Consider the following 14,835-nt stretch of genomic DNA (forward strand, 5'->3'; position numbering starts at 1 on the left):
TATCACGACATAAATAATCTTTGTGTTTCCACATATTACGACATAAATAATCTTTGTGTTTCCACATATTACGACATAAATAATCTTGATGTTTCCACATATTATCACATAAATAATCTTGATGTTTCCACATATTATCACATAAATAATCTTGATGTTTCCACATATTATCACATAAATAATCTTGATGTTTCCACATATTATCACATAAATAATCTTGATGTTTCCACATATTATGACACAATAATAATATTATAAATCCGGTCTAATATGTAATAGCGGACTGGATTTATAATATGACCGTTTTACCTCGTGACCCGAAAGCCCTTCTCCCCTCAGCGCCGCCATCGCGCAGCCGCCGCCGCCTGGGTGGTACAGATTCAGGCGGAGTTCGGGGCGGAGCCAGCAGGCGGAGCTTTTTAACGGGCCCGTTCCTCTCTCGGGCACTCGTCATGTTCCCCCCTGGCCCATTCCGCACAGCGAGGCCAGGGAGAGCCCGAACCCCCAGCCAGGCGCTGCCGCTCCTCCCCGTCCCGAACGAGATCACCCCCGTACAAATACCGGCGGGATATCGCCTCTCGATGGACGGAGACGGACCCGAAGTTTCCGACCAATGACGCGATCCGCTCGGGACTCGCGAGCAAAGTCAAGTGCGGGTCACGCAAAGGTCATCTCTGGAATATCTGATGACTGAGCGCATTGGGGGGGAGGGGGGGTCATCACAGGAGCAAGGTCTACTTATAAAATACAAAATTGGAGTGGGGGGGGGGAGGAATCAAGACAAAAAAAAGCAATGAGTAACTCCTCTGAAAGGTTTATGAGGAGGGTGCTTTGGGGAGCTAGGTCGACACGGAAACGCTTTTTGATTGAGTAACATCAAACGGGCAGGGAGCGTGGGGAAAACACATGAACTCATCTATGCGTTTGATTGGTCCTAGTCCACCGTGCCAGCCCTCTCAATGGGGCCTGTAATACGCAGACAGGGAAACCTGGAAATCCAGGGAAGGGGTTGTGTGTGTGTGTGTGTGTGTGTGGCACGCGCACGCCCACAGGTGTGTGTGTGCGTGTGCATGTATGTATGCACGTGTGTGTGTGTGTGTGCATGTATGTATGCACGTGTGTGTGTGTGTATGAGTATGTATGCGCATGTGTGTGTGTGTGTATGTATGCGCGCGTGTGTGTGTGTGTGTGTGTGTGTATGCACATGTGTGTGTGTGTGTGTGTGTGTGTGTATGTATGCGCATGTGTGTGTGTGTGTGTGTGTGTATGTGTGTGTACTAGAGGGGCTCTGGGGCCCCACACTCTCCCTGTCTGTGCCACTGAGAGGGCTGCATGGAGAGACACTGAGCCTCATGCTGGACAGGGCTCCCATGAGCCCAACCTTTCAGCCCCGCGCATAAAGACACGTTTACAAGGCTGTCCGTCACTCAAGAGCCACCGACAGGGGCTGATGAGGTCATAGCTACAGGCCAAAATGGAGAAATATCAACATCAATAAAGTGAGAAAAATGTTGGTTTTGGAGTTAAAAAGCTGAATGTTGGGCACAGCCTTTTCCACATGCGGGACATGTAATAGATTTTATCTTTCTTTTTTGTTCTGTTTTCAATATCTGCCATCTGAAAAAGACATTTCCGCAAGTGAAAAGGCTCTCGGTGCGCATTCACAGCACAGTGCTGGTGATTAATGTCACCTGTGCAGCGTCTGTATTCAGAGGCCTGGCCTGTGTGGCTCAGTGTTCAGAGGCCTGGTCTGTGTGGCTCAGTGGTCAGAGGCCTGGTCTGTGTGGCTCAGTGTTCAGAGGCCTGGTCTGTGTGGCTCAGTGTTCAGAGGCCTGGTCTGTGTGGCTCAGTGTTCAGAGGCCTGGCCTGTGTGGCTCAGTGTTAAGCAGTGTCTCTGGCCTGCGTGGCTCAGTGTTCATCATGACCTTCATCGCTGCCCTTCTCCTCTGCCTCTTCCCAAAAAGGAGGGAGCGGCAGCCCTCCTTGCCCCGGGGTCACGGGGGCGAGGCGAAGCCCCGGCCAATGCCAGAGCTTCATCTGTTCACAGGGCAACACAGGCCAACCCAAACCCATTCCCCTCACTCGCACAGACATGAGGAGGAGGAGGACGCCGTAAAAAGCAAAGAATCGGATCGGCGAGCGAGAATTCCTCCTTCCATCCCGTTTTCAGTCCTTTCCTCCCGTCCATGAAAGAATTCTGCTGTTCTGTTAACCTTTTCTTTCCTTTTATTAACCCGATGAATCAGTCGAAGGTCCACCGTAAAAATTACAGCTCCTAGACAAGCGTGTGGAGCTCAGAAGCTTCATTTCGGCAGAAGCAGCCTCCCCACCCTCACCCTCGTAAATCCAGGGCCGTCTCAGAGAAGCTCACACATCTGCGCCCGTCTTTCTCAGACGTGCGGAACAGAAAGCACGCTCGCTAATTTCCACAGCAAACCAGCGTGCGGCGGAAGGCACAGCTCGTTACACCTTAAAACGCTGTGCCCCAGGAGCGGCCGAGCGCCGGGCCAATCGGGGGCTTGGGAGGGGGATTTGGGCTCTCTAAATGTGTCATCACGCCCGTCCCACCAGAGCTGACCCCGTCGGGGGGGCGGCGGTGGGCCGCGGGACACGGTCGCTGACTCTGCCCGTAAATCGGGCCCCCGGGAGGGTCCGGGGCCAGATCTCCCCGGGCCCGGGGCGTTTGAAGTCCTTCCCAGGCCCTCAGATTTACTCCGCGTGATGTACGCCCCGTTTTTCCACCTGTCCCGCCCCGCCGGGACCCGCGGGCCCTCCCATAACTCGCCCGGACCCGGCAGGGGGGGAGCGGGGGCCCCCCGGGACCGTAAATAACCCGGTCACGCGGTCACGCTCGCTGAACTCCGAGCAGAGCTGTAAATTCAGCGGGCCGACGGCGAGGCATTTCAACAGTCAGGCTGATCCTTGAGTCCGCTGCTCCCCATTCCTGCTGCTCCGGGCTTGCTCCTGATAAAGGGGGAGCAGGCTGGTCTGTCTCAGACCTGCTACTGAGCTCACAGTCTGGGTGACGGGTTTCAGGTTTCTACACTTCAGCTATGTGCTGGTTTCCCACACTAAAAAAAGGTGTTATCTTAGCAGAAAAACATGACAGCTTTACAGCTGGAGCATTCAGGGTGCATTCAGGGTTTTACAGCCGGGGCATTCAGGGTTTTACAGCCGGTGCATTCAGGGTTTTACAGCCGGGGCATTCAGGGTTTTACAGCCGGTGCATTCAGGGTTGTACAGCCGGTGCATTCAGGGTTTTACAGCCGGTGCATTCAGGGCTTTACAGCCGGTGCATTCAGGGTTGTACAGCCGGTGCATTCAGGGCTTTACAGCCGGTGGATTCAGGGCCTTACAGCCGGTGCATTCAGGGCCTTACAGCCGGTGCATTCAGGATTTTACAGCCGGTGCATTCAGGGCTTTACAGCCGGTGCATTCAGGGCTTTACAGCCGGTGCATTCAGGGCTTACAGCCGGTGCATTCAGGGCTTACAGCCGGTGCATTCAGGGCCTTACAGCCGGTGCATTCAGGGCTTTACAGCCGGTGCATTCAGGGCCTTACAGCCGGTGCATTCAGGGCTTTACAGCCGGTGCATTCAGGGCTTTACAGCCGGTGCATTCAGGGCTTTACAGCCGGTGCATTCAGGGTTTTACAGCCGGTGCATTCAGGGTTTTACAGCCGGTGCATTCAGGGCTTTACAGCCGGTGCATTCAGGGCTTTACAGCCGGTGCATTCAGGGCTTTACAGCCGGTGCATTCAGGGCTTTACAGCCGGTGCATTCAGGGCTTTACAGCCGGTGCATTCAGGGTTTTACAGCCGGTGCATTCAGGGCTTTACAGCCGGTGCATTCAGGGTTGTACAGCCGGTGCATTCAGGGTTTTACAGCCGGTGCATTCAGGGCTTTACAGCCGGTGGATTCAGGGCCTTACAGCCGGTGCATTCAGGGCCTTACAGCCGGTGCATTCAGGGCTTTACAGCCGGTGGATTCAGGGCCTTACAGCCGGTGCATTCAGGGCCTTACAGCCGGTGCATTCAGGGTTTTACAGCCGGTGCATTCAGGGCTTTACAGCCGGTGCATTCAGGGCTTTACAGCCGGTGGATTCAGGGCCTTACAGCCGGTGCATTCAGGGTTTTACAGCCGGTGCATTCAGGGATTTACAGCCAGTGGATTCAGGGCCTTACAGCCGGTGCATTCAGGGTTTTACAGCCGGTGCATTCAGGGATTTACAGCCAGTGCATTCAGGGTTTTACAGCCGGTACATTCAGTGCTTATGCGAACTGCAGGGCTTTGTCGCAAATTCAGCTTTTTCGCCTTCTTTAAAAAGATTCTCAGTTACAGCATCCTCTTTCTAAGATCTTGTTCATGGAAGAACTGATGTCATACTTTAAATAGGGAAGGATAAACACACACACACGTACACACACACACACACACACACATTAGAAAATGATCATCTAGCTGAATAAGGTAAGAGGAGAGGAGACTAAAACAATAAGGCACAGACGCGCAGTGACTGACGCAGATCAGCGATGATCACCCTGCTGTTCCCAGCACTAGATCCATTAGTCTGATTCCACTGGAAGGCCCGTCTCTGTCACGCAGCCAGTACTTTTCGAGAAAGCCAAACACATTACATTACCTAGCCACCCTGCCTAATGCGGAGCGAGCAATAAAAAATAAACAAGGCCTGTGCGTATAACGGTCCATATACGCGCATGGCTTTTTAGCTAAACGGGCACTGTATGTGCACAGCACAGCTGGGACTCCAAAGGAGCTCTGCAGTCAGGGGGTGGGGGGGTGGGGGGCGAGTCTCCCCCCCCCCCCCGCCAGATGCAGACGTCGACCCCAAAAAGCAGGGCCTGGGACTCTTCTGGGAGAACACCAATCATGTCATCACTTTCACACATGGGGGAGAAAGAAAAGCACGTTCAGAGGCACGGCCGTCCGCAATTATACGGTCCCCAGAGCTGTGGCACTGTGGCACGCCTCGACAGCGCCAAGAAAAGCAGCGGGGAACCAATGAACCTGGAGCCGCGTTCCTCTATCGCTCTGCCGTTACTCTGTTCCCCTTAGCGCCCGCTTCGCCTCGCGAACTGCAGCTCCCCGTCGCCCCGTTCCCCAGCAGAGAGAGAGAGAGGGAGAGGGAGACCGACGTCCCCCAAAATCCCGATCCCCTACACTGCCTGCGGCTGTGCCTCCTGCCACAGGAGCCCCCAACACCTCAGGGGAGGGGGTGAGCAGAACAGCGAGAAAGAGAAACGGAGAATAGCAGACCGATAGATAAATGCAGATACAGCGTATCTGTAGACAGAACGATGGTCGGCCAAAAGCAGTGCACTGCACCCAGGAAACACCCAGCTCAAGCACCTGCTCATTTTTACACCACGGCAACAGGATCACGGCGATCACTGTCTGCCCACTGCCTAAACCTCTCACCTCTCATTTACAAACACACACACAGCCTCGCTCTTATGGCTGCACATGAGTGAGTCTCCAGCTCAGAGAGTGAAAACTGCATCCTGCAGGCGGGGAGTGAGTCCATCATGTACGCACACATACACGCGCGCACACACACAACACACACCACCACAACACACACACACGCACGCACACACACCACCACCACACACACAGCAACACACAAAACACCACACACGCACACACACACACACAAACGCACGCAAGCACACACACACACACACACACACACACACGCACACACGCACACACACACACTCAGAGCACAGACAGTCCCAGGACAGGAAGAGCTGTGCTGCTCTGAGCACTTAGTGACACAGGAAATCCACACGCAGCCACTCACACTAGTACAAGCGGCAGCACCTCAGCGCAGCGACGCAGAGGGAAACGCTGTGATGTAGGCTAAACAAATGGCAGCGTTGCCCCCTTTCGTCAAACAGCATGGACCCTTTCCATTTTCCGTTCCAGAGCGTTCCAGGTCCGAGTCTGACGTGCTTCCCGATACGCAGCTCTCAGTAACCCCGCCCCTGACCCCGCCCCCCGCTCACCGTTCTGCTCCTCCAGCTCGTTGCCGATCTCCTGGCCCATGTGCTTCTGCCGGCTGATGACCGCGGCCAGGGCGTCCAGACCGGCGTCCTGCTCTGCGGAGAGAATAAGGGCAGAGCGTCATCCCAGGTCACTCCTCATCACCGCCCCATCCCCCGCCCCCCTGTCCCTGTCCCCTGTCCCCATCCCCAACAGCCACAATCCCTCTGCTACAATCGCTTCTCAACAATCTTTGCATTAACAGTACTGCAATAGACAATACTGAACGTTTTGCATTGAAATGAGGAGGAAAGCAGTGCGTCTTTTAATCAGGTTTAAGGTCATCGATGCTGGAAAAGCAATGTGTAACTCTGAGCAGCGACTGCTTTCAGGTCACGAAACTGTTACGCAAAGCCACTTTCATTTCCCCCCGAATCTGAGAGCAACAGGGTCTACAGTCAGCGCTCTCACTCCCACACCTGCACTCCAAGAGCTCTGCAGCAGAGGCACACGCAGCCCCTGCAGCCCCGGAGCTATTTTAGGCCCTACAGGACCCAGATAACGGAGGACCACGTCTCTGAGTGATGAAAACTGAGACCGCTGTGAGTCAGAACCTCACAGGCAGATGCCGTGCACAGACCTCAGACCTCTATACCACAGTCATCTAACTGTGGCTGCTGAGGGCTGTGTCATAACAAGCAATCTGTTATGACACTGCATCTCCACTTATGGGGTAGAAGACTCTCAAATGGGCTCGTCGACAGGCAGGTCCACCCAGAGGATGGATGGATGGATGGATGGATGGATAGATGGAGGCCGGTACAGAAGCAGCCCCAGAAGCAAAGCTAGAGAGGAGGGACAGCAGGAAGCTACCTGCTCCCCTGACTGTACTGTACAGTGACTGAAGGGCTTATGGGTCAGGACTGAGTGACACATCCCCTCTGGGGTATGAGGGGAGCGGGGAGAGTGCTTCCACAGCCTTGCACATGGGAGGCTTGCTGTGCCAGCCTGAGGGTGGCTGTGAGACTGTGTGGGGTATGCATGTGACAGGGAAGGTGGGGGTACAGCGGCTGCGTCTCTCCTCAAACCCCCCCCCCGCCACCCCCCCACCCTAGTACTCAGAAGTCACTCTCAAGGCCCAGAGTGCACATCCTGGTCCCCGCACCAGCTGCTCTGAAAGCCTGCAGGGACTCTCCAGGTGCAATCCCCCCCCCCCGCCCCCCCCCCCATCGTGGCTCTAACCGCGTGCACAAATACATACGTATGCGCTCAAAAATGTCCCGGAAAAAAAAAAAAGCAAGGGGGGCAAAGACAATAAAGAAAATACTAAATTCCCCTCAAATTAGCAATTTGGAAGGAGGAAGCAATTTCCTGCGCCGTGATTTCACGGGGCAACAATTTGGGAGAGCAGAGAGGACGGGGTGTTGGGTTCCAGCCCTGACAGTGCGGAGCAGCGCGCCCCCCGGGGTGGGTCAGGGCGAGCTGCGCCCCCCCCCCCGCCCCCCAGCCCGTGTGCGCTCCTCCTGCTGTTATTCTAACGGAGCCATGGGGGGGGACAGGGTGTCACAGCGTTAGCACGCAGACGCCCTGTAGGGGGCGCTCCTCCTTCTCCGTGCCCGAACCGAACGCTCCGCTTGTGAACTCCCGAGGCGGATTTTTAACCGTGGTGACACACAGGGTCCTAAAGCACAGGCGCTGCGCGGGCACGAGGCTGGCCAGTGAAAACACTAATGAAGGCGCCGCGAACGACGGGATGAAGGCTAACAGCACGCCCGGCGGGACATCAAAGGCGCCAGAGCCAGGGGAGCCGGAGAGAGAGAGAGAGAGAGACCACCCCCAGCACATTACGTACGCGCATATGCATGTGCATGTGGATATGGACGCGTATGTGTATATGAACGAGTGTGTGCATATGCATGTTATTGTGTATGTGCACGTGCATGTGTATGTGTATATGAACGAGTGTGTGCATATGCATGTGCATGTGTATATGCACATGCATGTGAATATGGACGTGGACGAGGAAATGAACATGTATGTGCATGTGTATATGTATGTGAATATGTACATCCATGTGTATGTGTACATGCATACGTATGCGTTTATACATGTCCATATCCATGTGCACGTGAATATGCATATGTATGTCTATATGCATCCCGTGCATATGCATACATGTGTATGTGCATATGTATATGAATCATGTGTCTATGCACACGTATGTGTATGTGCATGAGTACAAGCGTGTGCAATAACAGAATATCACAGTAGGCGGGGCTTGAGGAGCATTAGAGCTCCCCATTGGCTGCTCACCTTCGATGATGCGCTGCTGCTGCTGCTTGATCTCCCCGAAGCCCAGCCCCCGCGTCTCCTCCGGCTCGTCAATCAGCCAGGGGTTCGCCGGGGCCCCCTGCGCCCCTCCCCCCGTCATCAGGGTCGACCTGCGGGGGGGCACGGCGAAACAGAGCACCTGTCCGTCAACCGCCACGACTAGCGCTAACGCTCAACATCGATTTCAGTGGCAGGAATAACAGACTGCACACTGCTGGAGGAAGTCACATCCGTAGCACTTGTGTTTCACCCAATACCTAACCTGTGCTCTCAGGAAACAACAAAAACGTATTTGCAACCCCTGAAATAATAAATACCATTTCCTCCTTTGATCGCTATTGACAAGGACTCCTGAGGAGGCATGTTTGTTTGTGTACTAACTTTAGGCCAAGGCAGAGTTTTTTGTGCACTGAAAACGGAGAGGGTTTGCAGGAAACCGTTCTGGATTATTATCTGCAGGCTCAGCGGCTGCAGATGAACTTAGCAGCAACGACGCGTCAGACTGAAGAGGGGGGCCTGCTGGGGCTGCATTAAGAACGCCACGCGGTTTTATGCTATTCTTGCGCTAATCGAGAAAAGCCGGTTCCAAAACTCGATGCGGTCGTCCTGCTGCCGCAAGGACTCAAGGTCCTTTCAGAAGCAGCAGACTGCCTCAGACGAACCGCCAGTCATGAGCACAGCGCCATCTACTGGCAAGAGGGCAGCATCACTTCTGAGACACACAGGTAGGCTTGACTTCATGAGTGTTTCTCCACATACGAGGTGCCTAATCCTAGCCTTTAGCCCCACCGCTCAGCTGAATATAGAGCCCCCGTTAAATGGCTAATGTAAAAAAAATAAATTAAAAAAAACATTGAAACTGGTCCAATTCTGGCAATAGTTGGTGAAAAACAAGGGCTTAAGTAATAAGGTAAGGGCACAACCCCCCTGGTCAGTCGCTCTCCAAGAGGACGATGTCCCGGCATATTACCCCAAAACCAAATTTTTCCCTCACAAGAGCACTTTTCACACCACAGTCCATTAATACCAGAGAGCATGGAAACCTATGAATGGCTGTGGAGATGGGCACACCACTAAGCACGGCAGAAGAACACCCTGCACTGACACCCTTACTGTGCCAGACACCCTGCCAAAGCTCTCTGCCACTGAAGTTTGTGAAAACTGTGACATCATCTACGCTGCCAATACTAAAAATATAAAAGAATCTCCACTCCCCCCCCCCCCCCCACCCCCAAAAGAAATCCTGTTTCCCATCAACGTCTTTGGTAAATTATTCAATCTTGGCCGTTTGCTCTCTCTGCCAGTGTTTGGGACAGGCTAAATGGAAACATAAGAGTAAACATGTGAGCGCACAGCAGTGTGTGTGCTGTCTGATCAGTTTACAGCCAGGCTACAGCTGAACCACACACAAAAAGCACTGTGCTGTCAGTCACCAGACGAAGTGCCCGAGCTGAAAAAGCAAGAACACAGAACGCACCAGCATCACTCGCCTGATGCCCATGGACAATGCGAATTATTTCATTTTCAACAATCGTGTTTATGTAGTACTGATCATACATCAGTAAATATCAGTTTCTTGAACTGCATATTCTCGTCTTATAGAAAATGTAACTCACCTACAAACAAGAAAAAAACTATTATGGACTTGTTTGTAATATGGAAGAGTCGACCAGTTTGGGGAAAAACGGAAATGGAATTTCATCAGGAATAAAAGAGGAATGTCATTTATAGTGTCAGCTGCACAGCATAACTGCAATAGCTCAACTGATCAAATCCTTATGTGGCTTTAGAACAGACTGTCCGTGATTGGTGCTAATCGAGGTTGCTTCACCTCCGCTGAATTCCTTCTTTTTTTTCTTCTTCTTCTTCTTTTGGACTACACGCACAGGAAGAGGTCATGTTGAGGCTATTTGAAGCACCGTCTCTCTTTTGCAACGAGCTACGACCGGTCGTCCGCTAGCAACTGCCGTAACTAGAGGTTAGCGCCGGGCGCTAATTTTTCCCGACATGTTTGGTAACTGTCCCGCGGCGGAGCAGCAGGGAAGCACCGCGCTTCCTCCCGCCTCTCGTCCGGCGGTGTCGGCGGCGTGAAGATGAAAGTTTATCCAATTAGGCGCCCGCTGGGCGAGCCAAGTTAATAAAGCCGATCCCAGTCACACCAAAGCGCGGCCAGGCGATTCTGATTCTGATTCTGAGAGCCACATCTAACTAATTACAACTTTTTGCTTTACGATCAAATATAAAAGAGACGGTTCTGAGGGGGGAAAAAAGGGGGGGAGGCGGGAGGGGGGAGTAGGTTCTAAGCTTTGAAAGATGGCCGCCGTGTCCTTTTCTGCTTGATTAAAGGCTAATCTTCCGCAAATTGTATTGTTTCATGAATATGGTAAGCCCCCCCCTACCCCTTAATAAAATGAAATGGCTTAGATTAGTCAAGCAAGGCTAATTCCCACACCCCAGAGAAAGACCACACACTTGGCAACCCCCCCCCCTCCCCAAAATCCAATTTTAAAGTAATAAAATAATGTTGTATTGGTCTGACTTTAAAAAGTAAAGACACATGATGAAAAAAATGGCCATGGAATGAATTAGTTGGAATTTCACCAACAATACCAGAGTAAATGGAATAGGCCTAATGAACATTAAATCTTTACCTCAACTTTTAATGGCAAAATGACCACATGGTTTCATCTAAATCAGCAAGGCAGTAAAAGATGCAAAAGGAGTTGCTTCAGATTGATAAATAAGATCTTAAACCCCTCAATTTGATAAATCACTGACTGATTCTTCACTTTACCATCAAGTCATTTTACTCCTTCTCAAACACATTGCAAATCCCGTCTTTTCATGCGAGGCATATGGTGCCATTTGTGGATCTCTGCTTTAGCTCCTGGCCCCAAGAAGACCGTTCTGTAAGAGCCTGATGCTGTCTGACAGAGCAGTCAGACCTTCCGTTCATAAAAAAAGGGGGGGCAAAAGGAAGCTCAAGACACAGCAACAAAACTTCACTTCCCTTCCTGTCCAAATACATGTCACACGGATCATCCAGCTCAGGCTCAATACAGAATAATGACTGCTACTGTACCGAGCTGTCGGGTGGAATAAGGGCTGTGCGCGCACGCAGGACGCAGCCTGCAGGTGGCGTGTAGCCTCTCCTTCCGCCCGCGCGCGAGAGGATGTGGGCTCAGCGGACGGCGTCAAAGCGCGAAAGCGGGGTTGAGGGGTTACTCTCCCTTAACAGCCCCCCCCGTGCTCAGTTTCGGGACAGCGCCGAGCGTGTGATCGCCAGCGCGGAACTGAACGCTTAACGAAGGAAATCAAAAAAGAAAGAAGGTCAGCCGGAGAGAAAAAGGGGCAGCGAGACACTTCCGACCGTCCCGGAGCGGGTCACCCAACAGGGTCAGGCCAGGTCAGGGGGAAGAAATCTGCACATTTCTGAGAGCAGCTGACCACGGTCACAGCTGCTGAACTCTTCACTTAAATCACCTCCGGACCCAAGCAGCCATCAGACATATGGCAAATCTAACAGCGCGACAAAGGTAGATGTGCCAGGCTACCTGTATAACGCTTCATAAGTGAGATGTACTAATTAATGCTTTTGTTAGCTTATTTAGTTTCAACCAGCCTCTTGTCTGCAGAAGCACCCTCAGATTCCAGTGCCAATCAACACCATGCCAGAAGTACCTTGAAGACTCTGGCTCTGTGACATCACCCCGGAACATGGCGTTGAGCTGCTTTTCCCGCGTGACGAGATCATCCACGAGGTTCTGCCTTCTGTCGGCTTCCGCCTGCATTCTGAAGGTTTTGTTGCGTTAAAGGCCGCCAAACAGAATTTCAAGTAATTTTCACCGTATTATTAGATCAGGGATGCGGGAGCTTAAGAAAGAACAGAGACGCTGGCTACCGAAGGGATCTCATTATTTGTAGCACACTGCCCTCTACAGGCAGTGAATGGTAAAAACTGTTATCGCCCAACTCAGGATGGAACTCTCAGGGCTTCTTGCACAACTCCCCTCACAATGCGAGTCGGATTTGGCTAAATGCTTCATTCGTCTAATGACTTTTGTTTCCATCGTGTTAAGCGCATTCCTCCTCAGGTAGGAGAAGGAGGGCCAGTCACTGAAAAGGGGCTGAAAGGATACATGCGTCGCGAGGATGCAGCCCTGAGAAGAGTCTCTCTCAGCTGGGCCACATGCTGCTTCAGCCTCTGGAGAGATGCTCTCAGGTTCATGTTGAGCTGGACAAATATAAAAAAGGAACAAAGTACACATAGTTATCATAACTGGACAAAAAACACAACTGATTAATTCAATCGCAACTGACCAGCATTGTGACATGGAGGTCAAAGAACTGGACTGGCACCCAACAGGATGCTGGTTCCCACACATACTTTACATTAAATGGTAAATGGACTGCATTTATATAGCGCTTTTATCCAAAGCGCTTTACAATTGATGCCTCTCATTCACCAGAGCAGTTAGGGGTTAGGTGTGTCTTGCTCAAGGACACTTCGACACGCCCCGGGCAGGGTTTGAACCGGCAACCCTCCGACTGCCAGACAAGCGGTCTTACCTCCTGAGCTATGTCGCCCCACATTACATTACATTACATTACAAGCATTTAGCAGACGCTCTTATCCAGAGCGACTTACACAACTTTTACATAGCATTTTACATTACATTTTACATTTTACATATCCATTTATACAGCTGGATATATACTGAAGCAATTCCGGTTAAGTACCTTGCTCAAGGGTACAACGGCAGTGTCCTTACCCGGGAATCGAACCTCCGACCTTTCGGTTACAAGCCCAGTTCCTTACCCACTGTGCTACACTCCGTCCGCAAGTGCCAAACTGCTGTTACACCCTTGAGACGGGTATTTAACATAGACAGCTAAACGCTGTAAATTATATTAAATTGGTCGGTAAATTATACATTTTAAAAAAACGGAAGCCATGTATCAAAGTTACACTGGTTGAGGGGGTGTGCTATGTGATTCAATAATATTAAGCGGCTCCTAATAATCCTTCTTATCATCCCTATAATGATAGCAATTAACTTGTTCACCTTAGCGGGATTCCCTCCAGTTCTCTGTTGCCTGTTCCTCTCATGAATATTTTCTGCAATTTCCTGAGCGAGACGGCAAGTGGCATCATAATTCTGTAACCTAGAGATCGGAGAAGAGAGATCTATTTTAGAAAGGCTGCACGTCATACAATTGAGTTGTATTCAAATGTGTCTTTATTGTACAAGCAAGTACATTCAGTATCGTTAACTAACAGACATAACGTGAATATAATACAGTATCTCTGTCTTCCTGATCCGCTAGCGTTACTCTCTTGTGAAGTGAAGCCACATATACATATGACATGTGTCTACTGTTCATAATAACTCCACATAAAGGCTTCTCACAGGTAGGCTAGCAATTGTAAAGTCACAAATAAATAACTGGATACCACACGGTTTTACAGCTAGCTAGTCAACATGAATATTTGCTGCTATATTTCAAGCTTTCTACTCTAGTCATTTATATCGTTAACTCTTAATATCCCAAGTAGCTGTATTAAACTAGCTACGTACTGTACGTGACAGTATGATACAACAGCTCCAGTATTCTTAGTCTGTCGTCGATAGAGCAAGCACTCGTGATTCTCATTTACAACTAGCATGATGCGGTAGATTTAGCAAGTAAAATACCCTCAACTAACATTTATATGTAGCTAGTTCGAACCGACAACACAGAATAAGTAACAATTTACTGTGCTTTTGCGTAGGATCGCTACCACTCAAACTGACAATCAAGGATATTTTTGTAATTTGTTTGAAAATCTGAAGTTTCCATAGCCGTTCAAAGATTGCAGTCTAAACTTGTGATATGCTAGTCTAGCTAATAAAGGGGTACTACTGTATCACGGAATCCTTTTGTGGGGCACTTACCACGGATCTTGAGACATAACGATCAGCACAACACTAGCGATATGCGTCTGTATTTCACTAATATGCTGTAACAGCTAACAATTACAATGTAAAGAGAAAACAAAACAGCCAAATCGACATTCAATCCGACTTCCTCGTAGTACATCCAAACGGTATGCCGTGAGGGATAAACAATACGAAACGCAAATACGAAACGCTACTCTTTGCGCCGATTAAACCGTTGTGTACTGCCTTGTCCCCACCAACCATGGTAAGTTCAAGAATTTTGGGCAGGGCTGTCCAATCTTATTCGACAAAAGCCGATGTTGGTGCAGATTTTTGTTTTAGCCCAGCACTAAAACACCTCAGTATAGGGTGCTTTTCAAGGTGATTGAAGACCATTATTAGTTAATTGGTTTATTCAGGTGTCATAGTTTCGATAGATTCTTTGCTGTCCAGTTCAGTGGAAATTTCCCTTAGGCTTCACCATAGTTGCAGTAACAACAAGCAGTCACACAATACAGGCCACAAACAAAACAGTTCAGCAAATATAGGCTCAGGCAACACAGGCCTCAAACAACCCAA

At 50.6% G+C, this 14,835-nt stretch overlaps 1 protein-coding gene across 1 annotated transcript in view; it reads right to left on the minus strand.

The window, feature by feature from the left end:
- stx8 (syntaxin 8) overlaps positions 1-14,444 on the minus strand; it is a 55,742-nt gene extending 41,298 nt beyond the window's left edge. The window contains exons 1-6 of the mRNA XM_064324144.1: positions 14,272-14,444; positions 13,402-13,501; positions 12,475-12,569; positions 12,017-12,127; positions 8,318-8,445; positions 6,028-6,120 (exon numbers count right to left, since the gene is read on the minus strand). Of these exons, the coding sequence (XP_064180214.1) occupies positions 6,028-6,120; positions 8,318-8,445; positions 12,017-12,127; positions 12,475-12,569; positions 13,402-13,501; positions 14,272-14,288 (544 nt within the window). The 5' untranslated portion in view covers positions 14,289-14,444. The remainder of the gene's footprint in view (positions 1-6,027; positions 6,121-8,317; positions 8,446-12,016; positions 12,128-12,474; positions 12,570-13,401; positions 13,502-14,271) is intronic.
- Positions 14,445-14,835: the final 391 nt, after the last annotated feature.

This window comes from Anguilla rostrata, chromosome 2 (assembly GCF_018555375.3).
Source record: "Anguilla rostrata isolate EN2019 chromosome 2, ASM1855537v3, whole genome shotgun sequence".
NCBI classification, from domain to species: Eukaryota; Metazoa; Chordata; class Actinopteri; order Anguilliformes; family Anguillidae; genus Anguilla; species Anguilla rostrata.